The sequence below is a fragment of the Prionailurus viverrinus genome, unplaced genomic scaffold, assembly GCF_022837055.1.
Source record: "Prionailurus viverrinus isolate Anna unplaced genomic scaffold, UM_Priviv_1.0 scaffold_73, whole genome shotgun sequence".
NCBI classification, from domain to species: domain Eukaryota; kingdom Metazoa; phylum Chordata; class Mammalia; order Carnivora; family Felidae; genus Prionailurus; species Prionailurus viverrinus.
In genome coordinates this window covers 407,254-435,134 of record NW_025927635.1, presented here as the reverse complement: position 1 = coordinate 435,134, position 27,881 = coordinate 407,254, and the positions used below count along the sequence as shown (strand labels likewise).

Genomic DNA, 27,881 nt, shown 5'->3' with positions numbered 1-27,881 from the left:
TCTTAGTATGTGAGCAGGCTGCCCCGCCACAGAAACTCCTCACTTACAGCTGCATAGTTGCCTGGTCGCAGCCCCACTGAGGCTGCAGAGCCACAGGGCATCCAAGACATTTCTTAAATGATCACTTGGTTGAAGAGATGTAGGAGCAGATATGGGGACAGGGAGGGGAAATTCAACTTGTATAAAAAAAGGCACTGGAGTAGTTAAAATAGGTACCTGTTGATTTCAAGAGGCGAGAAGCCAGTTAACCTACCGTTCCGCCCACTTTTATCCCAAGCTCTTTTTATGCTCAGTGGCTTGTGTTGAGGGAAGCTGAATGCCTGAGGCATGGGGACATGCCTGCTCCTGGGCTGTCTTGTCTGGAGACAGAGACTTCTCCAACCTCATGCTGTGTCTTCAGTATTCTCACAGCCATCCTGGCTGGAAGAACTTCCCTTACAGCCTCCAAATCCACCTGCAAAGCAAAGAGGTTGTGTCCTGTATGGTCACCATCTGCTCCTGCAGAATTTTGGGCAGAAGTAATTCCTGCATCCCCCAAGGCCAGCCACACAGAGGTTCAGGGTGCCCTGGGGGTGACGTACCTGGCAAGCACTTCTGCCCCTGAACCAGTGGCCTAAGTGAGCCATTATGCAGAGCAGTCCATACAGAAGGCTGAAGTCGCTCAGGATGCAGAAGCCGGAGGTTGGGCACAGAGCCCAAAGTGGGACACGAGGATACCAGTGACCACCACACCTCACCTGTTGCCCTAAGGAGCATGGGCTGGTAGGTGCCCATGGGCAGTGCCTACTTGATGTCTGTCTGAGGAACCCGGAGTCTGAAATGTGCCCCATATATGTGGTCCTGGGCCTTTCAGAGCTGTGGCTTTACTCCCCACCCCCTACCATGGTCCTGTCCTGAAACTCCATCTGCCCTGAGTCTCGTATCCATTTGGATTTAATGCATGGTTTACCCAACAACAAATCAAGCCTACTCTGGGTTCAGGGCCCATTCAGAGGAAAACCAGATTCCCCCTGTGGCCTCCACAGTGCTGTGGGGTCTGGCCCACCCTCCCTGCTGATCTTCTGCCCCTCCCCTCACGACCCCACTCTCAGCCACCCTCAAGCAGCTTCCTGGTCCTCAATTCTACAAAACCCATGGCTGCCTCAGGGCTTTTGCATGCACTGTTGCCTCCACCTAGGAAGCTCCTTAATAACTTAGGTGCCCAATGTCACCTGCTCAGAGATGTCCTCTGTTTCACCCGCAGGAGACCTTCCCTACACCCTCCTGCCATCATTCTGTCCCTTTGTCCTTGAGACCAAGGGTTAGAGCCTGCCTTTGTGCTAGGCATTCGTTCATGACCAGCCCTGTTCACTGCTTTCATCCTGAGCTGGGCCTAGTGAAAAGTAGACTCTCTGTCCTTAATCTTTGAAGAATCCGCATTCCCATGGCCCCTTGTAAGACTCTCCCTCCAAAGTGCATTCCACTTTCCCTCTGCATTCTGCTCCTCCCCGGGTAGAGGAGCCCCAATCTTGGAAGTCTGACATGCTGTGTGATGTTGGCAGGCTGGGCCTGGATCTGGGCCCCATATTGGGGACTCAGGGGAGGGACCAGGCAGGCCCCAGGGTGGGTGGCTGATGCAGGGTGCCTGAGCGAGGAGGTCCAGGCCAGCTCTCCAGTCATTGCCACACGGGAGCACAGGCCCAGGGGTGCCAGACGGCCTGATTTTTCAAGAGAAGCCAGAAATCTGGATTCTGTGTTGAGCTCTCCCAATTTCTAAATGCTGGCGACTAACTAGAATTCTTTCCGCTAATGTCGCATGAGCTAAAGAAAGCCCATCTGTGGGCTTGCCACGGTGACCCCTTGCCACAGGGCTGGGGTCCTGTAGGGGCTGGCGTGGAGCAGGGCTGTGAGGGAGCATGGCCTGCCCTGACCACAGCATGAGCAGCTGAGTGGCTGGGGAGGCCTGGGACGGGAGCAGTTCTAGGTTGGATACACCAGAGTCATGGGGAGGAATGGGGTATGTGGCAGGGGGTGGAGGTGGGGTCCCACCAGGGGTGGGGGAGCAATGCTACTCTGTCACCACTTCTGTGCTGGGCCCAGCTGGCCAGCAGTTGCTCCCTGCCAAAACTCCTGAAGGTGATGTTAGGGTGTGTGGTCATCCTGGGGTAAAAATAGCAAGGTCACCTTGCAGCAGGAAGTTTGCTTTCGCTGGCAGGTGGAAATACAGTATCTGCTGGACGCTGCTGTCAGCCAGGAGCTGCGTGGTTTACAGGGACAGGTGGACACTGGCTCTCACCTTCCAGGCTCCTGGGGGACAGCAGTACACGGATCTCTACCTGCTGGAGCAAGGGAGGGGGCGGCTCCCAGTTAGCGGGTAGCCCTGCTGACCTCACCCCTGCACGGTGCCAGGTACACCACAGCGGTTCCACAGCTCCTCGGGCCCATCTGAGGCTCGGGGGTTGTCAGAGGACACCTGCTTTCCAAGGGTCACACATGCGGCCCCGTCACACCACCCTGTGAGGTCAGCCAAGCCTGTCCTGGGCCTCCTGCCCAGCCCCTGAGGGGGCTCCCTCCACCACAGCCCACCAGGGCCCCATGGCTCCCAGTGCAGGTGGACACACTCAGCCCTGCAGGGCCAGCCCAGCCCTTCCCGGAAACTCCCTTTGCCCAGGAGGGGTCAATGCTGCACCTTTGCTTCCTCTCCCATAAGTTGGAGCTAGTCACGAGAACCTTCCACGGTGCTTACCGCACAGATCATTCCAGGCACCTGACTCTGTTCAAACTCAGGAAGTCCTTACAAGGGTGATTGAGGCCCCTGGTGAGGTGACGGGGCTGTCAGGCTCCTAAACAGCCCAGGTTACAAGAGTACCAACCGGCAGGGGGAGTGTGAGAAGTAAGTTAATATGTGTAGGTGCTTGGACATTGGTGCTCAGAGTAAGTGCTCAGCGCCTATTAGAGACTGTTTACTCTCGGTGGGTGGAGGGCAGGCCAGCATATGCTGGGCAGGGGGTTCCAGTCTGCCTGGCTGTGAAGTACAGGCAGTGCAGAGTGGTGGGGGGGCGGGGAGGGTCCCTGCTCCAGCACCCGTGCCCACACTCCTGCCAGTGGCCCAGTCCCAGCCCACGCCCGTTGCACAGTCTGGGCACTCCCGGGTTCCCCCATATTGCGGGCTCCAGGCGGAACAGGATAGGGCAGTTAGGGTACCCAGGGAGGAGAGAGGCAAGCCAGGAGGGGCTGGGACAGCCAGGGCTAAGCCTTTGTCTCGTCCCATCCCCAGGAAGCCTGAGAAGGGTGTCCAGTACCTCATCGAACGTGGCTTTGTGCCTGACACGCCAGTGGGGGTGGCCCACTTCCTGCTGCAGCGCAAGGGCCTCAGCAGGCAGATGATCGGCGAGTTCCTGGGCAACCGACAGAAACAGTTCAACAGAGATGTGCTGGAGTGAGTTCCACGGCTGGGGGGGCGGGGGCAGGGACCTGCGCCGCAAGCAGCGTCAGATTCGCCTGCTTGCTGGAGCATACACCCAATCCTCCCCTTATCTCTTTATTGCTCTGAGACACAGATGGACGCCCCCCGCGGGTTCGTACATCACACCCTACCGCATACGTGCGTGCTTGCACCCTCGGGCACCGTCTGTCACACATGGACCCCACGGGCCCCCTGGCACACACCCTCAGCACCTCCATCCCTCTCCAGCAGAGCCGAGCCACTGCAGGGCTGGGGGGTTGGAGTTCTGGGCTCCCTTCCCCAGCCTGGCTGCCAGCTGTCCCAAAACGCCCTCAGGGCGAGGGGTGGGGAGCCCAGAGAGACCCCCGGTGCCTCCCTCCCCTGCCTCTTTCCTGCCTCTCCTGGCTGGGAGATCTCAGGGTGAGAGTCCAACCATGGCTGATGGCCAGAGCCCTCCCAGCTAAATGGAACTCTGCAGAAAGCCGGGTTTCCAACTCCCTGGAAACTGCCAACAGTTTGAAAACCTCGGACCCCAAATCTCTCCATTCCTCCTTGAGACTACCCTGAGTAGACAGGCACCCTGCGCTTGGACCCTTGGGTCTGTTGTAGTGCAGTTACTGTGCACAAGCCCTGTGTCTTCCCCTCACAAGCAGGGGTCGGGGGATGCCGGGTCTCCCTAACTCCCTCTCTCAGAAGAGGAGCCAAAGCTGCAGAATAGCATGGCACAGGGTGGCTCAGGGCCTGGGGGAGCACCTCCAGCCCGTTGAGGATTTTCCTGACCAGGCAGCTGCACAGAGATGTAGGCCAGGAGCAGAAATCAGAGCAGGGTAAAGAGCGGACTGTTAGTAACAAGGGCAGCGCCCTCCATCCATCCAGCTCTGCCCCATGGGATGAACGAACAAAGCAAGGGGGGCGGGCTCAGGCCTGCTGGGGCAAGGCGCCTCTGCAATAAGGAAGAGCCTGGCCATGCGTGTTCCCGCCATCTCTACACTTCCCTGGGAGGAGGCGGGCATCTGCCTGGGGCCTCTTTTTTGGCTCAGGGAGGGGCTGGCCTCGGTGCTTCCCCCCATCCCCACACACACACCCAGACTCACATACACACGTTTGTCCTCATTTGGGCACACGGACACCCACTTGTACACACAGGTAGATGTGCAGGCACACAGGATGCAGTGAGCCAGGCCTTTGGTGGCAGCTGGCTGTGCCTGGCACCGGGCATGCCCACCTGGGCTGCTTTCTCCCTGCTTGGCATTTGTGTTCCCCCATCAGGAAAAGCCTGCTGCATTGTTAGTGTGGCTAGTGCCCCTCTCTCCCTTTAACCCAGCCTCAGGAAACAGTCCAGGGGAAAGCAGATGAGGTCCTTAGAGAATTGGGCCTTAGGCTGTCTTGGGCCAGCCCCCCCATCCCCTGCCCCCATTCCTGCATTCCCCCCCACACACCCCAAGCTGGCTGCTGGTGGTAGGAAATCCAGGCATTGTTCTTCCCCATCAGAAAATAGCAGCAGCCTGAAGAAGTAGCAATCCTAACCCCACCCCCCAACCCCCCACCCCCACCCCCCACACCAGGCGTCCAGCTCAGATGCTAGTCAGCAAAATTACTCCATGTGGCCCCCTCCCCCTACCCCACCTGCTCTGCCCCAGCCTCTGAGGATGCTGCCCCGAGAGCCGTGAGCACTCAGAGAAGTTGGGGGCAGCACAGTTTATGCCCAAGCCCATGGCACCCAACAGAGGGAGGGCGGCCCTGGAAGTGAGGACTAGGCCCCCCATGGCTGAGGCCTCTGCAGCCACACCTGAGGTGGCCATGGCTTTGTTGCAAATGGATACACTAGATACCAGAGCCTGCTGAGTGGGTCCCTGGTGCAGACCCCGCCTTCTCTGTTCAGGAAACGTAGCATGCTGTGCTGGGGGGCAGAGCTGGGATGAGTGGAATGAACCAAAACCCGGTTACCAGTGCCTTCTGTCAGCTCCGCCTCCAGTCGGCGGATTGGCAGATGAGGATGGCAGAGGTTCTCCAAGATGCCTCTCGAAAATCCCCGGCAAAACCCAGGCACCTCGCCCCAAACCCTCCACGTGGGAGGACCGGCTCAGGGCAGAGTCACTGCCCGGCGAGTTAGCACCCTGGGCCTCCGCTTCCTCCTGGAGAAGATGGGCGCGTGCTCCTGGCATCCCTCGCAGACAGCCCGAGCAGACCGGAGCAGTAACGTCTCACTTTGTGCCCTGTGGACGTCTCGCTTTGTGCCCTGTGGACCAAAGAGCCGATTGTTTGTGCTCCGGCGGCCTTTATCAGGAGCAGCCATAGGCTCTGTCTGGCTCCTCTGTAGAAAATCACACACGTACGAGGTGCCCGGGTGGCGCAGTTGGTTAAGTGTCTGGCCCTTGATTTCATCTCGGGTCATGATCTTGCAGTTGTGTGACTTCAAGCCCCACGTCGGGCTCTGCGCTGGCAGCAGGGAGCCTGCTTGCAATTCTCTCTCTCCGTTGCTCTCTGCCCCTCCCCCACTCACGCTGTCTCTGTCTCTCTCAAATAATTTTTAGAAAAAAGAAAAAATTACACACATAGATATAAGCACTAATGTATTCCCGTAGTTTCAGGGGGGTCTGTAGACATCCCAGAAGCATGGGGGTCTTTGGGCTACATAATCTGAAGTGTTTGCTGATTGGAGGAAGCCGGCGGAGGACCCGCCTGGACAAGAGGCGGCCGGCCGTCCCGGCTCCAGGCAGCTCAGCACCTGCCCCTGCACTGACTCCCTTTGCGCTCCGTCCCCAGCAGGAAGTCCGGCAGAGGCCCTGCGGGCAGCAGGCGCTGACGTGGCCTTGGTGTCTCTTTCCAGCTGCGTGGTAGACAAGATGGATTTCTCTGCCATGGAGCTGGACAAAGCTCTCCGGAAGTTCCAGGCACACATCCGGGTCCAAGGGGAGGCTCAGAAGGTGGAGCGGCTCATCGAGGCGTTCAGGTCGCGGGCGAGGCAAGGCGTGGGTGGGTGTGGGCAAGAGGAAGGTTGCTGGTCGTGAGGCCCAGGGCCGGGGCCCAAATCCCCCTTCACCCCCTCCCCTAAGCAGGGTCAGGTGACCTTGCCCTTGCCTGGGGAGATGAGGCAGTGGCCCCTTCTGCATGCCAGGGGCTGTGCTGGTTATTGCCAGAAGCAGACTTTTGGACAGTCCGCCTTCCTCCAGGTCCTCATGAGCGTCACTCACTCGTGAGCCCATGTCCCCATCATCTGCCCATTCACAGAGGGCAGCGAGTCTCACACAGTGACCCAGAGCACAAGCTGCAGAGCCACACAGCCTGGCTGTAGCACCCACTCCACCACTTACTAGCTGTGTGACTTTGCCCTAGTGACTTCATCTCTCTGTGCCTCCCGTCCTTGCCTATAGAGTGGGGATAACGAAAGCACCTACCCTGGACAGAGTGGAAGGACTGAACCCCTTTGGACGTGTGGGCACGCTTAGCCCATGCCTAGCATGACAGAGCCCACAGTCAAGGGCAGCTACGACCCTACAGTCATTCATCCTGGGACTGTGTGCACAGTGACTGGGTGGGATCCTCTGTGCCCTTGCTGGGTATGGGACACACGAGTCAGCCACTGACCCAGCCCTCCAGGCTCAGCACCACTGGTGGGGCCAAGGTAGGGAATGAGGACACAATAGGAGGACAACTCTGGGGCCCTGAGCGGGGGGTTGTTCAGGCACTTCCTTCCAGGAGGGCTTCTTGGAGGTGGCGGCACTAATGGAAAAGGCAGGATTGAAGCCCACGTCATCTGAGCTGTGATAGCCACTGCCTTAGTCCTGGCACCCCATGGTTCTTCTTCTCTGATCTGCCCCCCTCACCCAGCTCCCCCTGAAGTTCCCAGTGGATGGGGGCCTCTTGGAGTTTGGGGCAGGGGTGCACATTTGAGGCAATGAGAACAATAAGCAGAATACATTAGTGAGGCTGTTGCTTCAGCTGCTGTAACAAAGATGCTCCAGCAGCCGTGGCTGAAACAAGATGGAAGTGCATCTCCCTCTGAGCTGGCATGAAGGAGGCCCAAGCCGGGCTCCCTTCATCTCAGGGTCCCAGGGAGCAGGGCCAACACCCATCACCACAGGGGAGAGGAGTGGGCTCTGCCTTTTAAGGTACAGCCTCTAAGATGCCCACATCCCATCTGCTCTTATCCCATTGGCCAGAACTTAATCACCTTCTGGGCTGCATCCAATCCCGAGGGAGACTGGAGCATGCAGTCCTCGTCCTAAGAAGGCATTGCCAGCCTAAATACAGGTAGGAGATGTAACCAGTGTGAGAAGGAGAGAGTGGATAGAGCGGCACTCTGCCTGGCAGGTGTTATTTACCCCCGTTTACCAGATGCAGAAACTGAGGCTTGTAAGGCAGCACCCGGCCTCAGCCATTAGGTGCCAGGGCCCAAGTGATCGTGGCTGCCGTGCGTGAGGGCTAGACCCACTCCCTGCCCTGACTGAAGTGGTCCTGACCCTGCTCCCTCTCCCGGCCCCCAGCCAGTGGTACTGCATCTGCAACCCTGGGGTGGTTCGGCAGTTCCGGAACCCAGATACCATTTTCATCCTGGCCTTTGCCATCATCCTGCTCAGCACAGACATGTACAGCCCCAACGTCAAACCTGAGAAGATGAAGCTGGAGGACTTCGTCAAGAACCTGCGAGGTGAGCGGCCCCGGGACCCTGGCTGTGGCATACAGCCGTCCCACACTCTGCACACACACCCGGCTGGGCATGGGGCCAGGACGTGAGTGCGCTGGGCACAGGGCAGCACAAGGGAGCTGGGCTCCAGCACACCCAGCCATCGCACACAGGGGCCTTGGGCAAGCACCGGCTCCACAGACAGGGCGCAAGTCATCCTGAAGAGGGCAGACTCCTGTCACGCTCCGTGACACACACTGGGGGCATGGACGGAGTGACCCACACCCGGGTCTTGTGCTGTGATGGTTTTAGCTTGTTTCGCAAAGATGCACAGGGATTTGACAGGTGGGCAAGCTCAGCCCAGCTCAGGAGGGCCAGGCCAGACATGGTCCACAGAGGCGGATGGGGTGATGTGAGGGAGCACAGTCAGGAACAGGGAAGGAGGGGGAAGCCAGGCAGGGGAGGGGCCGGGCAGAGAGTCTGTGCCACCATCCCTGCTGTGCCCTCTCCTACACTCCGTGTTCCTCATGAAACTGACTTGACTTTTTTTTATGTTTATTTTATTTTTGAGAGAGAGAGAGACAGAGTGAGAGCAGGAGAGGGAGAGAGAGAGAGAGAGACACACACACACACACACACACAATCTAAAGCAGGCTCCAGGATCCCGAGTTGTCAGCACAGAGCCTGACATGGGGCTCGAACCCACGAATCGTGAGATCATGACCTGAGCTGAAGTTGGACACGACTGACTGAGCCACCCAGGCATTCCCTGACTTGCCTTTTGTGTGTATTTTTTTTTTAATTTTTTAACGTTTTTTATTTATTTTTGAGACAGGGAGAGACAGAGCATGAACGCGGGAGAGTCAGAGAGAGAGGGAGACACAGAATCTGAAACAGGCTCCAGGCTCTGAGCTGTCAGCACAGAGCCCAACACGGGGCTCGAACTCATGGGCAGTGAGATCGTGACCTGAGCGGAAGTTGGACGCTTAACCGACTGAGCCACCCAGGCGCCCCTTGTGTGTATTTTTAAGAGGAACCTTATATAAGCACACTGTAAACAGGAAGACCGTATCATTTGCCACACGTAGGCAGCCATTGTAAAAATGAATTCAGTGGACGAGAACACCAGGCCGGGGCGAGTGGCCCATGTTAGACAGGTGCTTACGGTGGGCAGCAGGAAGGAAGGCCTTCCTGGTGTCGTTGCAGAGGAAAGGAATTGAAAAGTAGATGGCTGTCTCCCAAGTGGCACCATGTTAGCTGACAGCATGTCCTCGTTTACCTGGAGTCCCTGCAAGGAGGAGGAGGGATTATGTCCCTTTCCTTGGGAAACACCAAACTGCAGCAGGCTGAGATCCCCTTAGGGTGTCATATTTTTTTTTTAAAAAGGAAAAAAGTTGGTCTGAATCAGGTCCAACTTTGTCAGCTTGTTGAGCTATTTTTTTTTTCCTATCCAGTTCTTTAAGTCTTCTGAACTGATGACAAAACTTTAAGTTTTTTGATCTTTGTTGCGCCATTTAAATTTCCTATAAAACCACCGCTCTGTCGTCCCCTTTCCTGGGGCAGGAAGGCCCACCGGGGTTTGAACTGTCCTGGTGCGCCCCCTGGTGGTGGGTACCCTGCAACAGGCCAGCTAATGGGGTGCCCATCCAGAAGAGTGCCAAGCTGCCCGCTTTTCCCAGCTGGGCTCCAGGCCCTGATCAGTCAGGGAAGCCAAGGGGCAGGGCTTGGTTCAGACCAACCAGACGGCCATCCCCTGCCCAGAGCACTCATGGTGTGTGGCCCTCTGCTAGATCTCAGGGGTGCTGTGGACCCCAAGGAGTTCAGGTCTTAGCTACAGTTCCCAGGAAGCTAAGGAGTCTGGGAAATTTCTTAATGGCAATTCAGCACCAGAGCACGAGAGTGCAACCAGCAGATGCTTTGATGGGACAGGGGCTGTCTCTCCTCACAGGGCTGAGCCTGATTCTGGTCTTCACAGGGTCCCCCGTGGCCTTAGCGTGTAGCCCTGTGCTCCCTCGCTGCCCAGAGAGCAGGCTGTGTGCTGCACGCTGTTGGTGACCCCATGCGCTGCAGTTTAAAGGTCTTTGCGATTTGACTCTGATTTTTTTTTCTGCCTTTAGACCTCACCCACATAATTGGGACTCCCCTGTATGGGGAACAACAGGAGCAGCCTGAAATGATTAGCCCAGAGGAGAGAAGTCCCGGGGAGGGAAGGGTTGCTCAGTCAGATTGCCAGTCGGCCACCCTCACATCAGTGGCTTTGTCGTTTGTATCCAGCCTTGCACCCGACCATCCCAGCAGTCTGGGGGAGTTATCATCCCACTTCTCAGGAGATTGAGCTGTCGGCTGTCTCCCAAGCCTGGACCGTTCCCTCCAAATCCCATCCTTTCAAGCCAGGAACTCAGGAGTGTTCTCTTCAGTCTTCCTTGTGTTCAGAAGGGTAGCCAAGGCAGAGGGAAGGGATCTGCCCAAGGTCACGTCCATGGGGGCAGGACTCTGGTCTCCCACAGCCTGGCTGGTGCTCCACACCAGGCAGACGTCCAGCTTGGTGTTTGTAGAAGAGACCTTTCCCCCTGCACACACTGGGCACATTTTCTCTGGAATTCCTCACTCTGGTTCCCCCGGGGAGACTCTCAGCAGGAGTGCCTTTGGGGGGTTGGAGGGTAAGCGGGGGAGGAATCGCTCACCAGCATGGCAGCCAGACGAGCAATGATTTTCTTTTATTGATGTTTGTTTTTAAGTTTTCTAGATTGATTTCTTTTTAATGACTATTATCCTCACATAGTTTCAAAAAAAAAAAAAAAACCACAAAGTAAGACAAGCTAGCAATCAAATTCTTTGGTATTTACCCAAAGGAATTGAAAACCCCGTACATCCACACAAAATCCTGCATAGGATGTTTATAGCAGTTTTATTCATAGTTGCCAAAACTTGGCAGCAGTCAAGAGATGTTGTTCGGTGGGGGAACGGATACATAAACGGTAGTCCATGCAGACAATGGAATATTATTCAGCACTAAAAAGAAAAGAAGCCATGAGAAAACAGGGAGGAACCTTAAAAATGCATACCACCAAGTGAAGGAAGCCAGTCTTAAATGGTTGCATACCATAGGAGGCCAGCCATATGACCTTCTGGAAAAGGCAAAACTATGGAGACATAAGAGATCAGTGGTCACCAGGGGTTGGAGGGAGGAGGGGTGGAGGAGGTAGAGCTTGGGGGAGTTTTCGGGCAGTGAAACTATTCCACCTGACTCCGTGGTGGTGGAGACGTGTCGGTAAACGTTTATTATCGAACGCACAACACCAAGAGTGAATCCCAATGTAAATTATGGATTTCGGGTGATAGTGTGTCAGTGTGAGTTCACTGGTTCTAATAAATATATGACTCCGGTGTGGGAAGTTGGTAGTGGGTGGGGGCCAGTGTTACAGGGAAATCTCTGGGCTTTCCCCTGAATTTTGCTGTGAACTTAATTGCTCTAAAACACAGTTCTAAAAAATAGTCTGGTTTTAAAAAATGTGTGGGGTGCCTGGGTGGCTCAGTCAGTTGAGCGTCCGACTCTTGATTTCAGCTCAGGTCATGATCCCAGGGTCATGGGATTGAGCCCTGTGTTGGGCTCTGCTTAGGATTCTCTCCCTCTCTCTCTGTCCCCCCCTCTTCCCTCTGCCACTCTCCCCGCTCTCACACTCTCTCTGTAAAATTAAAAAAAAAAAAGTATGAACGGTCAGTAGCAGAGCCCCTCCCACCCCTACCTGTGTGCCCAAGGCCACACCCTCCCCCTTACTGTTCCCGTGTCGGTTCCCTGTGGTCGTCCTCATTTTCCTGGAAGCTGTGTGGTATTCCATTGCACCCGTGCAGGGATGACTTAACCAGTCCCCTATTAATGGGTAAATGGGTGAATCCCAGTCTTCCGCTCTTTGGAAACCATGCTGCCATGAGTGCCCTGGTCTGTGCATCATGGCCCATGGGATAAATTTCCCCCGGACTCAACCAGTGGCCCAGAGGGGCTTTGAGTGTATATTTGTGACCCTCCCACCATCAGTGGCTGGGAGGCCCCTTCCCACAGCCTCGCCAACTGCGCAGGTTACCAAACCTCTGGACCTCTGCCAGTCTGTGGTCTGAGGACTGGCGTGGGGTTGCATTTCTCTCTTGAGTGGGGCCGAGTTTTCCTCGCAGCAGTTTTTCAGGGTATAGCGGAAAGGGTGCATGCCTGTCGTCAAAACAACCTGGCTTCAAGGCCAGACCCCAGCTTCTGCGCACGTGATGTGGGACAACAGCTGGTGGCGCTGCTCAGGTGCACAGAGTTCTCACTTTCTGGGAACGCAACACCGCTGCTCTGTCTTCTTCACGAGACCTCCGTGAAGTCACACGTGCTCTTGGTGGCCCACTTCACCGAGGACCCCCAGCGCAGAGACTCGGTCCCACAGCTCGTGAGGGGCAAAGCAAGAACTTAGGCCCACGCCTGTGGGAGCCGAAAGCCACAAACACCAGCTTCACAGCCACCCCCAACCCCGGACCCTTCCCTGAGCCTTGCTTTCCCAGCTGCGGAATGGAGACGGTCACACCCACCCAGCGGGGCCATGGTCAGGATTAGCAAGCTGATGTTTACAAAGCCCTTGGAGCATGGCTGGAAGCTGGCACAGCCCTCTGCGTGCTGATCTGGGTGGCTATGCTGGCCTTGTCCTGGTGGAAGGATCCTAGGGCATTTCATAATTGACTGAAGGTGTTCAGTGGCTGTGGGTCTGGAAGGTCTTTGGTTCTGCTGAGGATTGATGAAAGGGATTGATATTCTGATTGGGTTTAGAAACTTGGTAAATCAGGGGTGAGCCTGGGGCCCCGAAGCTGAGTGGTGCCACAGCCACCCAGACCCTGGCCTGCCCTGATGCCTGGCTACTGTCTCCTGCCCAGGTGTGGACGATGGTGAGGACATTCCCCGGGAGATGCTAATTGGGATCTAGGATCACATTCGCAAGCGGGAACTGAAAACCAACGAAGACCACGTGTCCCAGGTGCAGAAGGTGGAAAAGCTCATTGTGGGGAAAAAGCCGGTATGTGGTGGCCCTGCATCCCTGGCTCCCTCACTCCCACCCACCCCCCCTCCATGCGACCCCAGGCCTGCCCCACTGGCATTAGCTTTGGACAGGGGCCCTGATGCCATTTGGAACCTGGCTTCTTCGGCGCATAGTTGGGGGGGGGCGGTTCCTTTAGGTTTAGGGTGGCTCCTGCCCAATATTGGGGAATAATAACCATTGGCCCTGGGTTATATTTAAAGAGAGCCTGAGGCTCTTAAGAAACCAGCCCAGGGGTGCCTGGGTGGTGCAGTTGGTTAAGCGTCCGACTTCAGCCAGGTCACGATCTCGCGGTCCGTGAGTTCAAGCCCCGCGTCAGGCTCTGGGCTGATGGCTCAGAGCCTGGAGCCTGTTTCCGATTCTGTGTCTCCCTCTCTCTCTGCCCCTCCCCCGTTCATACTCTGTCTCTCTCTGTCCCAAAAAAAATAAATAAACGTTGAAAAAAAATTAAAAAAAAAAAAAAAGAAACCAGCCCAAGTTGCGCAGTGGTCCCTTGGTGGCCTGGGAATGCTCTTATCGGCCTTTCCAAGTTCTGGCAGCGAGGAGGTCTCCTGAGCTGTGTGTGGCATGTCTGGACAAAGGCTATGGGAACGTGCCTCTGGAGGGGTGCTTACCTACTCGGATGTCATCCCATTAGCTCTCTCAGGTCCCAGGTGCATGCTTTGGATCATTAATATCTTTTCTTGTTTGTTTAATGTTTCCCATATAGATTGGATCCCTGCATCACGGGCTTGGCTGTGTGGGTATCCCTCTGCTTTTACATCCTGGCTGATATCCCGCCCCGGGTTGGGGTTGGGGTGGGAGCAGGGAGGTCCACCATGTTCTGTGTTCACCTCCCTGCATCCCCTGGTTCCCAGATCCACAATTCTGGCTGCTTGAGTTCCTTTCCGGAGTGATAAGAAATTTGATTTTCATAGTTCTCCCAGCCTCGAACCTCTGCAGGCCCAGACTGCAGCCACCTGGGGAGGGTTGTGTACCGTCAGGCCAAGGCAGATGGTGTCCCTCCCTCTCACCCGGCCCGGTTGAGCACAGAGGCCAAGGCTTGCCTCCGACCCGAGGCACTGTGCCCAAAACAGATGAGGCTGATGGGCCATTGCAGGCCTGCCCACCCAACCCGCCCTCTGCCGCCCACACTCCACTGTCACCACCTTGAGCAGGTCTGCCTACCTGCTCACCCCAGGAGCAGCAAGGCTAGCCTTGCAGTCACGTGGCACTTTCCTTATGTGTCCGTCTTTACCCTTCACCGGGCACCTGCACTGCAAGAGTCAGCATCACAAACCTGTCTGCTCCCCCCTCTTCCCACCTTGGCCTAAAGACAAACCAATAGACGCTGCCGTGGCCAGCCCTCACCCACCTCTCCAGCCCCGCCTCCCGCCATCCTCTCCCCTTCACACTTTTATTCCAAACGATGCCCCTCCCTGAGCACGCCAGCCTGGGCCAAGCCCTTCCTCCCATCTTCCTGATGCACTGAGCTCGGGCCTCCCACCACCAGGGCACCCGTTGAAGAGTGAACCCTCCCTGCCATCACATCCCTTTACTAACCCGCTGTGTCCTGCGTGAGCCTGGATGCTCTCAGAGCCACCACTGGGCCTCCCCAGTGACTTGTCCTCACAGCCCTTAGGCACCATACAGGTTGCACCTGGCCTTGCGAGTGGCTCGGACTTCAGCAGAGTGGGGGCTCACATGAACTCATGGCAGGCGTGCTCCGCGTGGAGGCCCAGGCCAGGCCCCATGGGGTGGTGTGGCTGCCAGCCGAGGAGTTGGGGCAGGGAACCATCAGAAGCGTCGGGATTCTTTAGGAGGGGACTGGAATCCTCTCTCCTCTCTGCACCTTCCCAGTTGTGTGGCTGAGGCAAGTTGCTCAACCTCTCTGTGCCTCAGTGTCCTCATCTCAAGTAGACACTCTGGAGAAATCCTCGCCGGGACTAACAGGCTTGTGTGTGTGATGGGCACTTTATGGGGACTGAGAAATCACAAATTCCTCACTGTGGGGTCTCCGGTGTGCACGTGATGCTCTAAGACGTCTGGGACCTGCCTGAAGGAAAGGAAAGGAAAGGAGGTGTCGCGAGAGGCAGGGACGCTTTCCATGGCCCTTCAGGAGAGCTCCTGAGGAAGAGCAGGGAAAGTTGCAAGGAGTCCAGACATGTCTGCTGTGTGCGGTTGGTGGGAGAAGGCGTTTTCGAAGGCCAGGCCTACAGGCTGGGTTCCCAGCGCACAGGGACTGCAGCGGAGGGGCTGGGGGCTGACGCAGTGCTTCCTCCCCATACAGGTGCTCTCTCTGCCCCACCAGCGGCTGGTCTGCTACTGCCGGCTCTTCCAGGTTCCAGACCCAAACAAGCCCCAGAAGCTCGGGCTGCACCAGTGAGAAATCTTCCTGTTTAATGACCTCCTGGTGGTATGTGGTTCCCCAGAGCGTGTCATGGCTGGGACCCGTGGCTTGGGGCGGCCTTAAACTGCAGCTCCGGTCTCCCATCTGGCCTTGTGTGCCTGTGCTTGGGGAAAGGCACCCACGTGCGTGGGGTGGAGGTGAAGGGGATGGAGTCAGCCCCACGGTCTTGGGTTACAAGAGGCAGAATCTAACTCACAGTGCGGCTGACGAAAACGGGGCTTCGTCAGCTTATGTAAAAGCCCAGAGGGGGGTGTGGGTCTTCAGCCCCAACTATTTATAGAAGCTTACACAGCGTCAGTGGGACTCCTTTATTAGGCTCTCTGTCTCTCAGCTGCGTGGGCTCCCTTCTCAGGAGCTCTGTCCACAAAGAGAAAGTCAGTCTCGGCAGTTGCAGGCTTAATCCTGCCCCCTCCCTGCATCCCCGGCCACCAGGGGGATTTTCTTGGGAAGAGTCCGGGCAGAGGTCTCACTGGTTCCCATGCCCATGCTTGAGCCGCTCACAGGGGCCAGGCAGGTGCAGTGCTGTCTCATTGGCTAAACCTGGGTCACTGCTCACCCCCAGGAGTGCCAGGTGGCAAAGAGGGGGTTCCCCAAAGGGAAACTGCAGAGGTCTTGCCCAAAAAAAGGTGGCATGGATGCTGGGCTTTATCCCCGGGGATAAAGATGCCCCTGGAGACAACGGGGGGGAGACTGTCCCTTGGTTCTTTGTCTCTCCTGCATGCCCCGGGCTTTCTTGCTAGAGGCCCTTGTCCCTGACCCCTACCTGCCTGAGGACCAGCCACTTCTCTCTGACTGCTGAGGTTGGAATCTGGACCTGTGGGTTTCAAGTCTTTGTCAAGGGTCCCTGACCTCAAGCGAGTGACTTCAAATTCCTGAGCCTCCGTTTCCGCCTCCAAAATCTCTCAGGCAGTCACAGAGCTCAGGTGGGGTCCTGGGTGTCCGAGCCCGGCCTGGCGCCCTCGGGGTCATGTGCAGCGTGGCGCCTGCCACCTCTCTGCTGAGGGGCTTCGTCGCCAGCCAGGACGACAGCTGGGATTCACGGGAGCGGAAGCCAGCATCCATGTCAGGATGTGCCTGGACACACAGGCCTGCCCTGCCCCAGAGGCCTCCCGACCTCTGCACTCCCGAGAGGGTTTTGACGTTAGTCTCGGTCAGAATCCCGAGCGCCCAGAGTTGCCCCTGAGCGGTGCAGGCGATACGACTCAGCCTCTGTCTCTGGCGGCCCCCAGGTGACCAAGATCTTCCAGAAAAAGAAGAACTCGGTGATGTACAGCTTCCGACAGTCCTTCTCCCTGTACGACATGCAGGTTCAGCTCTTCGAGGACCAGTGTTAAGTCCGTGCTGGGGGCCTGCCGTGGCCCAGCCGCGAGTGTGTGTGCTGGAGCACTCGTCCACACGTGGCCGTGTGCCACGTGGCGGAAACGGTGTCACAACTCCCACCTTGTAGTCACGAAGTGCTGTGCTCCCCAAGGATCTCCCCCTGGGGATCTCCCCCAGCTCTCCCACGTGTGTTCCGTATTCCTGCTTCGCCAGCAGAGAGAAGGTTGCAGGCCAGGGGTCTGACGAGCGACAGTACCTGGGGAGAATTTGATAACATTGTACATGGTGGTGATCGCCTTTGCTTTTGCCCCTACGTCTTCTTACCGTGTGGTTAAGGTTGTTTTTAGTTCAGGGCGGAGTGGATTTATGCCAATAAAGTGTTGCCCGGAAGACACCAAGTAAATGGCACAGGTGATGTGCAAATACAGGCAAACAAACAGGCGCAGGCAAGGCCTGGGGGGCTGTAGGACAGGAGCCCGGTCCTGAGCAGAGAGCCCGGGTGCAAATGCATCAGGACCTAGCGGTCCCCGGGCCACATTCCCTTTGTCTGTAAAGTGGGGTGACTTTACCTCAGGGACTTAGGTGAGTCCATACATGAAGTGCTTAGAGCAGGATTTATTCTTAGGTGTTATTGGAGTCTTCTCTGGGTATGAGTGGGCCATGGGGCCTGAGGACTTGGGGGAGGAGCTGACACCCCCACTGACTTTTCTCTGTTGACCTGGTCTTTCTCTGATACCCAAGCCCTTCCCTTTACCTTTCTCCCTCTTTGTCCCGTCCCTGTTGGAGGTCCCTGAGCTGTAGGCTGAGCCAGGCCTCCTGAGATGGGGGGTGAGGGGGAGGTCCTGTTGCCCTGCCCATTTTGCACCGGCCCCAGGGGAGGACCGTTCCAGTTGAGCATCATGATATCTCCAGCAGCAGGGAAGCCCTCATCCTCTCAGACAGGTTGCCAAGCTACCGTCTGATCCGCTTTCAATCTGCAGGTTGAAAAAGAACCAGGGACCTGTGCCTGGGCCATCCCTGCCTTGCCTTGGTTTCTACCAGGGTGGAAGGTGGCCTCAGGGAGCATGGTGCCACCCCACATTGTCCTGACCGGCAGGCCCTCTTTCCAAAGGGGTGGCGGTGGTTGTGATGCTCCCAGCAGTGGGCCCGACCAGACTGAATCCGCAGGCAGAGGCTGTGCCCTCCTCGTTTTTACATTCCCAGAGCTCAGCCCTCAGCCCTGAACCCACAGTCCTGGCATAAGCCCAAGAGTCAACACTGACATTTCTATGGGACATGCCTTCGTAGCAGGGATCTCAAAGTGGTAGCTGTGGGTCAGTCACAGCCCAGTTATGTATTTGGTTTAAACATTTTAAAAAATTTGTTGAGCTGATACTTAATATCTAAAATTACTAAAATTGGGGGCACCTGGGTGGCTCAGTCCGTTAAGCATCCAACTTCATCTCAGGTCATAATCTCACAGTTCGTGAGTTTGAGCCCTGCATCCGGCTCTGTGGTGATGGCTCAGAGCCTGGAACCTGCTTTGGATTCTGTCTCCCTCTCTCTCTCTTTGCCCCCTCCCCCCTCACACTCTGCCTCTCTCTCTCTCTGTCTCTCTCAAAAATAAACATTAAAAAAATTAATTAAAAAACAAAATAACTAAAATTTTAGATATTTTTGAGTTTTCTTGAAAACCGAGAAGGTTTTTGCTAGGCCCACATTCCCACGTCATGTGGCTGTCATGGGCTGCACGCCCCTCCCCCCCCCACTCACTCTGTTGCTCAGTCTCATGTGGTTTACTTCCTACATTTATTGGAACACACTAGGCATTTGAGTTCCCAGCCTTGACCTAGGTCTGAGCAAAAGTGGGATTGGTGTTTGGACCAAGAACCTCCAAACATCCAGTAGCTGATGCTTGATTCCCGCTGAGGAGAGAGGCGCTACCAGGGGACCAGAGCCACAGAGACTCTGTGAGCTTGGAGGTGGCACCAGGCAGGTCACAGGCCAGAAAGACCGAGCACTCAGCATAGAGTGCATTGGGTATGGGGTGCCCATGAAGCACCCAAGGGAACTGAGGGTCTGGAGGCCACTTGTGAGAGAACAGAGCTCAGTGTGCACTCAGAATTGCCCAGGGAGACCAGATAAGACTCCCCCCCAGCACAGGACACTGACTGTGACTCCCAGACTCCACCCCTGGCCATTCTCAAGCTTCAGGCAATGACCAAGGACCTTGACTTGAAGGGTCTAGGCTCCATGACCTTCAGGTTGAGGAAGGATGGGGGCCCTGACCTCTGTTCAGATTGGCCAAATCTGCCCCAGACTTCTGCATAGAACAACACAGACCCAAGTCAGGAGATGGGGATTTCCTGGCAGTCTCTCTGGTCTTCCCTGTGGATGCCTTTCCTCCCTGGTTAGACGTGTCTGCTGAGAGCCTGGACCCTTAGACTTAGCATTTCCTTGACCAGCAGAGAGAGTGCAGAGAGCACCCAGGGATCCATGGGTTCTTCTCCTCCCCTTCTCCTTTGTAGACTACCCCAATGGCATCCGGCTCACATCTGCTGTCCCCGGAGCAGACATCAAAGTGTTAATAAACTTTAACGCTCCCAATCCTCAAGACCGGAAGAAGTTCACCGACTACCTGCGGGAGTCCATCATGGAAGTGCAGGAGATGGAGAAGCACAGGATACAGTGTAAGTCCCAGGCCCCCTGGAGAGGAAGAGCCAGCAGCCCCGGCATCTCATGGGACTTGCTGGATGCGGCCGTTGGCTCCCATCTGGTGCCAGGGACTCTGGGGGCCCACAAAAGTGAGGTGCCCTGGTCTCACCTGGCCTTCCCACAGCCCTATGACAGGGCAGCCCCCGTACCCGGGCCGGAGGAGGTGGCGTGGGGAGGGCAGCAGAGGCCTCCACGTGAGAGTGGGGGCTTCTGCGGCCCAGGCCCATCCCGCCTGTGGGACCACCTGGCATGCCCTGAGAGAGCCTGGTTTCCCCGTCGCCCCACGAGACGAGATTTCCTGGAGATCCGGAGCTGATCTCGTTGCCCCTTGGTGTGCTTATTCTTCTTTCGTCTTCCATGTCAGGGAAGTCACCACCAAGCCCATCCTGTGGGTTTCATCAGACCTGATTATCATCTTTTCTCTCCTGGCTCCAAGCCTCACTCCCTGGAGACACACAACTACCCCCACCTTTGGGCCCCACCCACGGCAAGGTTGGGTTACCCCTTGCTCATCCGCAGACCCAGGCCAGCCAGTCTCCTTGCCAGCCCTCAAGCCTGCAAAGTGACAGTCTTTCCTGCAGAGCCCAAGGCCCGTGCCTCTCCAGCCTCCCTTTCAGAGTTTCCTCCTGGCTCCCTTTTGTCAAAGGCAGCGTTCACACCTTCTCTTTCTTTCCCAAGACAGCCGTGGGCCCTGACTTTTCCTCAGGCCAAACAGATGGCAGCTGGGCGCGATGCCAAGCCTACACAGAGGGCCCAGGGCCTCCCCCTCAAGGCTTTGTTTTCTCACTGGTCCCTCGCCCCCTCTGTTTCAGTGGAGCTCGAGAAGCAGAAAGGCGTCGTGTGGCCCAGCATGTCCCAGTGCTCCAGCCTCAAAGCGGAGTCCGGCAAGGGACGCTGAGCCGAGCCTGCCTGGATGACAGCCACGCCAGCGGTGAGGGCCTCAAGCGCAGCGCCCTCAGCAGCTCCTTGCGGGACTGTTCCTACGTGGGTAAGAGCAGGCCAGGACCCCCTTCCTAGCCCAGCACACGCAGGATTCAGACCGGGCAGCTGGGGCACACGTTGCGTGCCGGGAAAGGACCGCGGTGGCGGCTGGTGGCGGCAGGGCTCGGACGGAATGCCGTTGGGTTTCCCGTGACTGTCCCCAGACCGTAGTAGCATCTGACCACACAGAGAGGGCGTCCCAAAAAGGCCAGAGGAAACAGGATCCGGTTGTCAAGGCAGAACAGCCAGGAGGTTACCCCTATTCTCCCTTTCTTCTTCTAGGGGTTTTATTTATTCTTTTATTTATTTTCCAGAAACTGCTCTCACACAGAGTGAGCCAGGCCCCACTGATGGATGTGTCCCTTGCCCTCTGTGCTGCCGCGTCCCTGTGTTTTATGCTGATGAATGAAATGGAGTAAAGCCCTCGAAACTGTGTTTGGAGAACCCCCTCTCCCACTGTCCCTGGTCTAATTTCCCTCACGGAGGTCTCCCTTCCTGGGAAACCCGGGCCCCCATCCGGCCCAGAGGCAGTGGCCGCAGCTGCCCCCTGGATGTCGGGGCGGTGGGGAGACGGGGGGAGCCCTGGCACAACCGTGGTTTTTGTTACTGTTTCTTTGTTTCTGTGTGTGTTTATTTGCTGCCAGCCTCTTAACCCCTAAGCAAGTAGCACCCCTAGAGCCTCCCAGATTTCCCAGGGGAGGAGGTGTGTCTAGAGTGTCAGGGAGCTTTTGGGGGCAGCTCGCCCGGCCGGGTCCCCTGGGCCAGCCGCCCGTGAGTGTTGTTCAGCCTGCTTTGCCTGCAGTGCTGTCAGAGAAGCTGTGGAGGGACAGCCCCTGAAGCCCCCCAGTCACGTCTCAACAGGCAGCTTCTCCTGGGAGGAGGTTCCAGCTACAAAGGAGCAGAGGTTACAGGACGTTGTCCCACAGAGGGCACGCGGCTCCGGGTGTCCCGGCTCTAGGAGCCTGATTGCAGGCCCTGGGTTGTTGGAAAAGACCCTCTCGGGCCAAGATCAGCCGCCTCCTCTCCAGGGGCCCGGCAGCCCCCTCCCCTTCTCGGGGCCTCACCCGCCCCACCCTGCCTTGGACATTACCTTGTGGCCAGCCCTGGGCCCCGCTACTAAAAGAGCCCAATCATGACTCCATCCCACACCTGCCCCACCGGCCGCACTGCCTCCCTCCAGCTTACTCATTTCCCAGAAATTTTTTTTCTTTTTTTTCTTTTTTTGAGTTGGAATTTTTTTGTCCTTATTTTGTCCTGCCATTTTTTTTTTTCATAGTAAAAATCAGAAATCCATTGCCAGCATGAGGGTTTACCCAGGGTTTCTCAACCCCAGCACCATTGACGTTTTGTGCCAGATAATTCCGTGCTGTTGGAGGGTGCTGTCCTGTGCACTGCAGGATATTTACCAGCATCCCGGGCCTCTACTTACGAGATGCCAAGAGTATCCCCACCCCCCAGTCATAACAGACAATAATGTCTCCAGAAATTTCCAGGGGTCCTCTGGGGGGGGCAAAAATCACCCCTAGTTGGCAAAGTGCCACGGGTTGAGAACCACTGGTTTTCCCTATGGCTTGTTAAACCCAGCTAAACGTAATTGGACAGCTCTGGGCCTCTGCAGGCTGGGAGCCAGGACCTCTGTTTGGGTTTGTGCAGTGGCGTTAGGCCTGGCCTCTCTGTTCCCTGATGCAGCACCTGGAGGGCGGATGGGTCCCGCCCAGTCCCTCAGGTAACAGTGGCTCTGTTGAAACCGAGGCTCCCAGCGTGGCCAGCCACACCTAGGACTCCAGCTCCTGGGGGTCAGATAGAGCTGCACCCCCAGGCCTGTGTGAGGGACAGAGAGCTGAGGTTCAGCTGCTTTCCTTCTATCGTCGCCGTTGCCATTGTCGTTTGGACATTCCGAACTAAGGAAAACTCTAGGGATTGAGTCTTCCCAGGAGACCATGTGAAGAATCCCCCGGGAAGGCAGCCCCCTGTCCCCAGGAAGCCTGGAGGGTGTGTTTGAGTCCTGGCAGCTGCCAAGGCCCCAGACTGGGAGCCCTCCACGTGCAGTCTCCAGAGGGAGACCGGCCAATGTCAGCAGCCATCCAGAAAGATGCTGGGCTCAGCACCCAAAGACGTGCCCCGGACTGGGTCAGAGTGAAGCTCTCCGGAGGCAACGTCACTCTCCCCACCGTGGCCCTCACTAAGAGGGCTGCTGGAGAAGAGGCAAGGCCTCGGGGATACTCTCTCCCTTCAGGAAAGCTAGCGCTCAGTTGTTGGCACGTCACTGCTCTGGGGGCGTCTGCCCTGGACCTGCAATCACATGTCATTCCGGGTGACTCTCCACATGGTCTTCCTTCGTCCGGGATCCATGCTCATTTCAGTGGCACCAGAGCCCTGTCGGCCTGCGATCAAGGGCCTGCGTGGACCGGGGACACAGGTGTGACTGCGGCCTTAACCCCTGGCCCAGATCAGTCAAGTCATGATGGACACTATCCCCAAGCCCCCAGGGTCCTCCTGCCCCTCCCAGCGAAGCTGCCCAACATCAGTCTCCAGAGAGAGGATGTCTCCCAGAGGCCATGGGACCTGCTCGCCCCTGTCATTGCTCCGGGGCCTAGCCAGAGACCTGCCATGTTCTGCCCCAGGGAACCCGGGAAGCCCTCTCAGGGGAGATTTGGTGGCTCCTGGTGGCCAGTGTCCAAAGCAGCACCTGCTCAGCCTCCAGCATTATTAAGGACCACAGGGTAGGACCCTGGGTTGAGAGCTCTTGCTGCATTCTGTGCCGATACCAAGAAGCAGGAGAAGGCTGTGAAGAGCCATGCTGGGAACTCCTTCCAGACGTGGTTACTGATCCTGGCCACAGTTGGCCTGGCAGGGCCTGATCAGGTTCTGGGAGAGGCACTGGGCGGGGCAGGGCTCACCTGTGGCTGGTGCAGGACCCCTTCCCCCACCAAGAGAGAGGGAGTGTAGCAGGAGATAGAGTGCAGGTGAGGGATAGTGTGGGTGCATGGGTGAGAGCCACTTTCCCAGCATGCTTCACCTCCATTAGCACATGATGTGCACCTGTGTGCACACACCCGGACACAGGTCTATAGTGAGCAGGTGTCTGTGGGGTGTGCCCATGACTAGGGGCTTGACTGCAGACAGCAGTGAGGTAGGGATACCTCACATCTCATGCTTATTTGTGAAGTTGAAAAGATGGATTCTGAGAAACTTAGCATCACTCAAAGACATCCAAGTTAAAACTGTCCTAAGTCTTGGCCCACTTGGGGGCAGGAGGAGGAGGGTTTTGTTGTACTTCAGGTCAGATACCACACAGAGCCCCTAAACCTAGCTCCAGGCCTGGCCTAAGTCCCCTTGAGAGAAGCACATCAGTCAGAAGACATTGCTGGGCACTGGTGGGGCGGGCTGGCCTTACTGTGTCCCTGGTTTTCAGTTAGGGGAGCCCTCTAGGCTTCGAGGGGCCAGAGAGCTGATTTTAAAACCGCAGAGACAGCAGAGATCTGACTTCAGCATTTCTGCATGGTGCCACAAGATCCCAAGTATCTGATGCTCACGTCTACCCTACTCAGAGGAAGGCGCGTACCCATTTCACAGATGCAGAAACTGTGCTAAAGAATCAAAGGAGTGCCAGGTGGGGTTACCTCTTCAGCCAAAGAGCCTCGTTCTGCTCTATGTCCCTGGACCACTGTGTTGGGACAAAAAGCAGGAAGGGAAGATGGCCAGCCTCTCTTCTCATACGAGCTGAAAGATGAGGATATGTGATGACCCTCATCTTTCTTCCAGCTGGGAATAAGGGCCAGGTCCTACGTGGTTCTCCCTGGTCCTCAGCAACTGGTGGAAAACACTCTTGCCCTAATCTTCTGTGTGGCCCTGTCCTGAGCGAGCTCTGAAGCCCTCTCACACATGCCAGGGTCAAGCAAAGTTCCCAGCTGGGACTCAGGTTTGGGGGTTGGCAGGCCAAGCAAAGGGACCGAATGTCCCCCGAGTCCACTGTTGTATGCCCAAGATCAAGGCTCCGTCCCAGTACACTCAGATGCCACGGTGAGGCCTGAAGGACCCACAGACCCACTCTCTACCCCACACAGGGTCACCTTCTTGGCCACAGAGAGGCACGTAGCAGCCTTTCCATCTTTCAGGCTCCTGGGCTCACTCAGCCTGCATTCCGCTCAGAAGGCAGCATGGCCAAGCTTCCCAGCCCCAGAGATGGACAGGCAGACCTGGGTGTGAGTCCTGCTCGCTCACTGTGGAATTGGACAGTCGGTCCATGAGCCTCAGCCTCCACCTCCTCCTCCTCCTTGGCACAAAGGGACACCTGTACTGCATTGCTGCGGGGCTTGACCAAGAACAAATGTGTTCGGCTCGTGGCCAGGGCTGCACAGGTGGAAGCCTCCAGAACATCAAGTGGGCGGCCCCTTCTCTGTCCCCTCTTCCTATCTGCTTTCCTGAGGGCTGGACAGAGACCGGACCCCGAAGCTTGGGCACCCACCATTTTTGCCAGCCTCAGTGTCCTGCAGGAATCCATGGAGAGGGCCTCCAAAAGGACCCTGGAGGCCAGGCTGAGCCTTAGGCCTCCAGAACCAAGAAGACACAGCCTTCCTGTAACACAGCCAACATATATTGAGTGCCTACTATATGCCATGTGCTGGGAGGTAGTAGAAAGCCATGGGCAGGCAGCGCTCACAGCTGAGGGAGCACTTGTGGCATCTGGAAGAGCAAGCAGTACCCGCAGAAGGGAAGCAGGACTCTGGGCTCTCCCAGCAGACCCTGACCCTGCCTCCTGCCCCTGGCCAGGGCACTGCACAAACCAAACAGTTGGCTCCAGAGGCACCAGCACATTTGAGCTCCCCAGAAGGAAAAGACAGGACACCAAGTTCAGTTTCCTCCTAACCATCAACCCCACCCTGTCTGCAAGGGGGGAGATGTATATGTATGTGTGAATATGCATATACATATGTATATGAAATCCACGCAGTCAGGGCCGCACAGGACCACATCTTGTTTGTTTTGAGCCATTGGAGAAGCTGCCCCTGTCCCATCCCCTGTTGGCAGGTGGCTGGAGCACAGGGCATCTGGCCCCCGCCGTGCACGCGCCCCAGCCCTCCTGGAGGCATCCCCCCCACCCCCCCCCCCCACCCCTCCCACCAACAGACTGCCAGTCCAGGAGAAGGGGTATCAAGTTGGGGCTGGTTGAAAACAAATTTTTTTCTTTGAACTCCCCCTCCTTTTTTTTTTTTCTTTTGAAAGTCATTACTGCCCTCCCACGGGCTTCCCTACGGAGCCAGTCCTCCGACCCTCCCCCCCGCCTGCGGCAGTGGTGACCCAGGGCCAGGCAGGCGGCGGCCCGGCCTTGTGTCCGTGTCTAACCTCTGGTATTGCATGTTCTGGGCAAGGAGGCGAGGGCGTCGCAGCAGTGCGGGATCACTCGAGAGCAATGTGGAAGTAAGTAGGAAGCGCCTACGTCCAGCTGGCTGTCGTGTGTTGCCTCCCCGATCCTTGGTTTATATCTGTAGTCTTTTTTTTTTCTGTTTTGCTCTTCCTTCCCCCTACTGCACAGAGGCGCAGACACGCCCATGCCTGCCTCAGCCCCAGGGCATGCCAGCTTCCCCCTTCCTAGAATCGCCCATGACTCTCACCGCTTGTTTGGGCTGGACCCATGGGAGGTGGGGGTGGTTCTGGATTCTGTGTTTTAGTTCCCGCTTAACCCCGTCCCCTGTGGCCCCCCAAGCATGGTTAACATCCCGGCTTCCTGGCACTCCCCCACCCCCACCCTGGGGCCCCCGCCTGCGGACACTGCTCCTGGGTGGGAAACACCGCCCGCCAGGCATCTGTGCACCCTCCACCCGCACTGCGGGGGGCAGGAGGGTGGGTTTTCCCCATCTCTTGACTTCCATGCTCCGCCATCCCCATCGCTTCCTTCCTGGAGTTCCGATTGCTGTGTGTCTCCAGTCAGGACATCATGGAATTGCTTAGCTAGCTCGGGGGAGGAAAGCCATGAGAGGAAGAAAAAATTCCGTGTGGATTTCATGAGATTTCATTCATCTGCCAACCATTTCTATATTCCTGTTCACATCGTAACCTCAGCTTGCAGACCTTTTTGTTTCCTTCTTTTTCCTTGTTTGGTTTGCAGTAGGTAGCTGCAGTGAAATGCCTAGGCAGCCCCCCCACCCCTCCAACAAGGACAAGGTTCCCCGAGCCCCCCGCCCGGTCCCTACCACCAGCTTCCCAGAAAGCTCGGGGCCCACACAGGCAGAGCAGATGGCGCAGTTTCAGCAGGAACGGGGTTCTTCTTCATGCACGTCAGCCCAGCCTACTCCACGCAGCACATGGCGCTCACAGGCACCCCCGGGCTGGTTGTTCTGATCCGAAAGCTCAGGCCGCCTTCCATATCAGGACAACAGCAGAAGTCACACTTGTGCTGCTGCTGCTGCTGCTGCTGCTTTGACCAGACAGGAGCGTCCCTCATCCCCTACCCCATCCCCACTCCTCTCAGTGGAAGGCCACCCTGGGTCCCTGTGGCCCCCAGTCACATGAGCGGAGGTGGCACTGACCCAGCCTTACCCAGCCCCACCCTCTGCAGCCAGAGAGTTAACTAAGGCTTAGCAGTCAGTGGGTGAACTTTTTACATCAAAAAAAAAAAAAAATCATTCTGACATAAGTGCTGTAAGGTCTTTTAATTTTGATTTCTATGAATTTCCTTTTTAGGGGTCCATCATTAGCAGTCCTCACATGCGCCGGAGAGCTACATCAACACGAGAGTGTCCATCTCGCCCACACCAGACTATGCCTAACTCATCCTCCCTCCTGGGCTCCTTATTTGGGAGTAAGAAAGGGAAGCCCCCTCCCCAGGCCCACCCGCCCTCAGGCCCTCCCCAGCCACCCCCCCACCCACTGGGCCTGCCCCACGCGCAGCACTCTGGGGCCAGCCACCACCAGGGGCCTGCTGAAGGCCTGCCGCAGGCCCAGGTGCACGGGCACCATGCCCAGTACTGCCACGTGCAGCAGAATCTGCCCCCCTACCACCACCACCACCACTACCACCCCCCCAGCACATCCAGCACGCACACCAGCACCACCAAGGCCCCCACGGGGGGCACCCACCCTACGTGGCCCACGTGCACAGCCAACCCACCACTGCCCTCGACCCATGACGGCCACCCAGGGCCACACGGGCCACGGCCATGCAGCGCACCACCACGGGCAGCCCCCCGCCCCGCCGCCCCCCACCAGCAGCAAGGCCAAACCCAGCGGCATCAGCACAATTGTGTAGACAGCCTGGGCAGGGTCCCAGACTGCCCCGGAACACCTGCACACCACACAGAGCCATGCCCGAGGGCAGCTGGCCTCAGACCAGACCCAGGGCACCTCTGTTTCCACCTCTCCCCTCTGCTCCCTGCGGCCTGG

General features: G+C 57.1%; 2 protein-coding genes across 2 annotated transcripts in view; both read left to right on the top strand.

The window, feature by feature from the left end:
* The window catches only part of LOC125159862 (uncharacterized), a 69,428-nt gene extending 66,088 nt beyond the window's left edge, over positions 1 to 3,340 (top strand). Inside the window, exon 5 of the mRNA XM_047848525.1 lies at positions 3,257 to 3,340. The gene's annotated coding sequence lies outside the window, so the exon portion shown is untranslated. The remainder of the gene's footprint in view (positions 1 to 3,256) is intronic.
* LOC125159860 (IQ motif and SEC7 domain-containing protein 1-like) lies at positions 755 to 27,881 on the top strand. The gene is given in 17 exon segments (XM_047848523.1): positions 755 to 762; positions 3,257 to 3,418; positions 6,255 to 6,377; positions 7,912 to 8,075; positions 12,954 to 13,093; positions 13,824 to 13,853; positions 15,384 to 15,509; positions 16,733 to 16,832; positions 19,331 to 19,492; positions 20,330 to 20,401; positions 20,404 to 20,505; positions 24,651 to 24,703; positions 24,787 to 24,881; positions 25,793 to 25,919; positions 27,183 to 27,522; positions 27,525 to 27,613; positions 27,616 to 27,881. Coding segments are annotated over 17 exon segments (2,025 nt in total). The 3' UTR covers positions 27,748 to 27,881.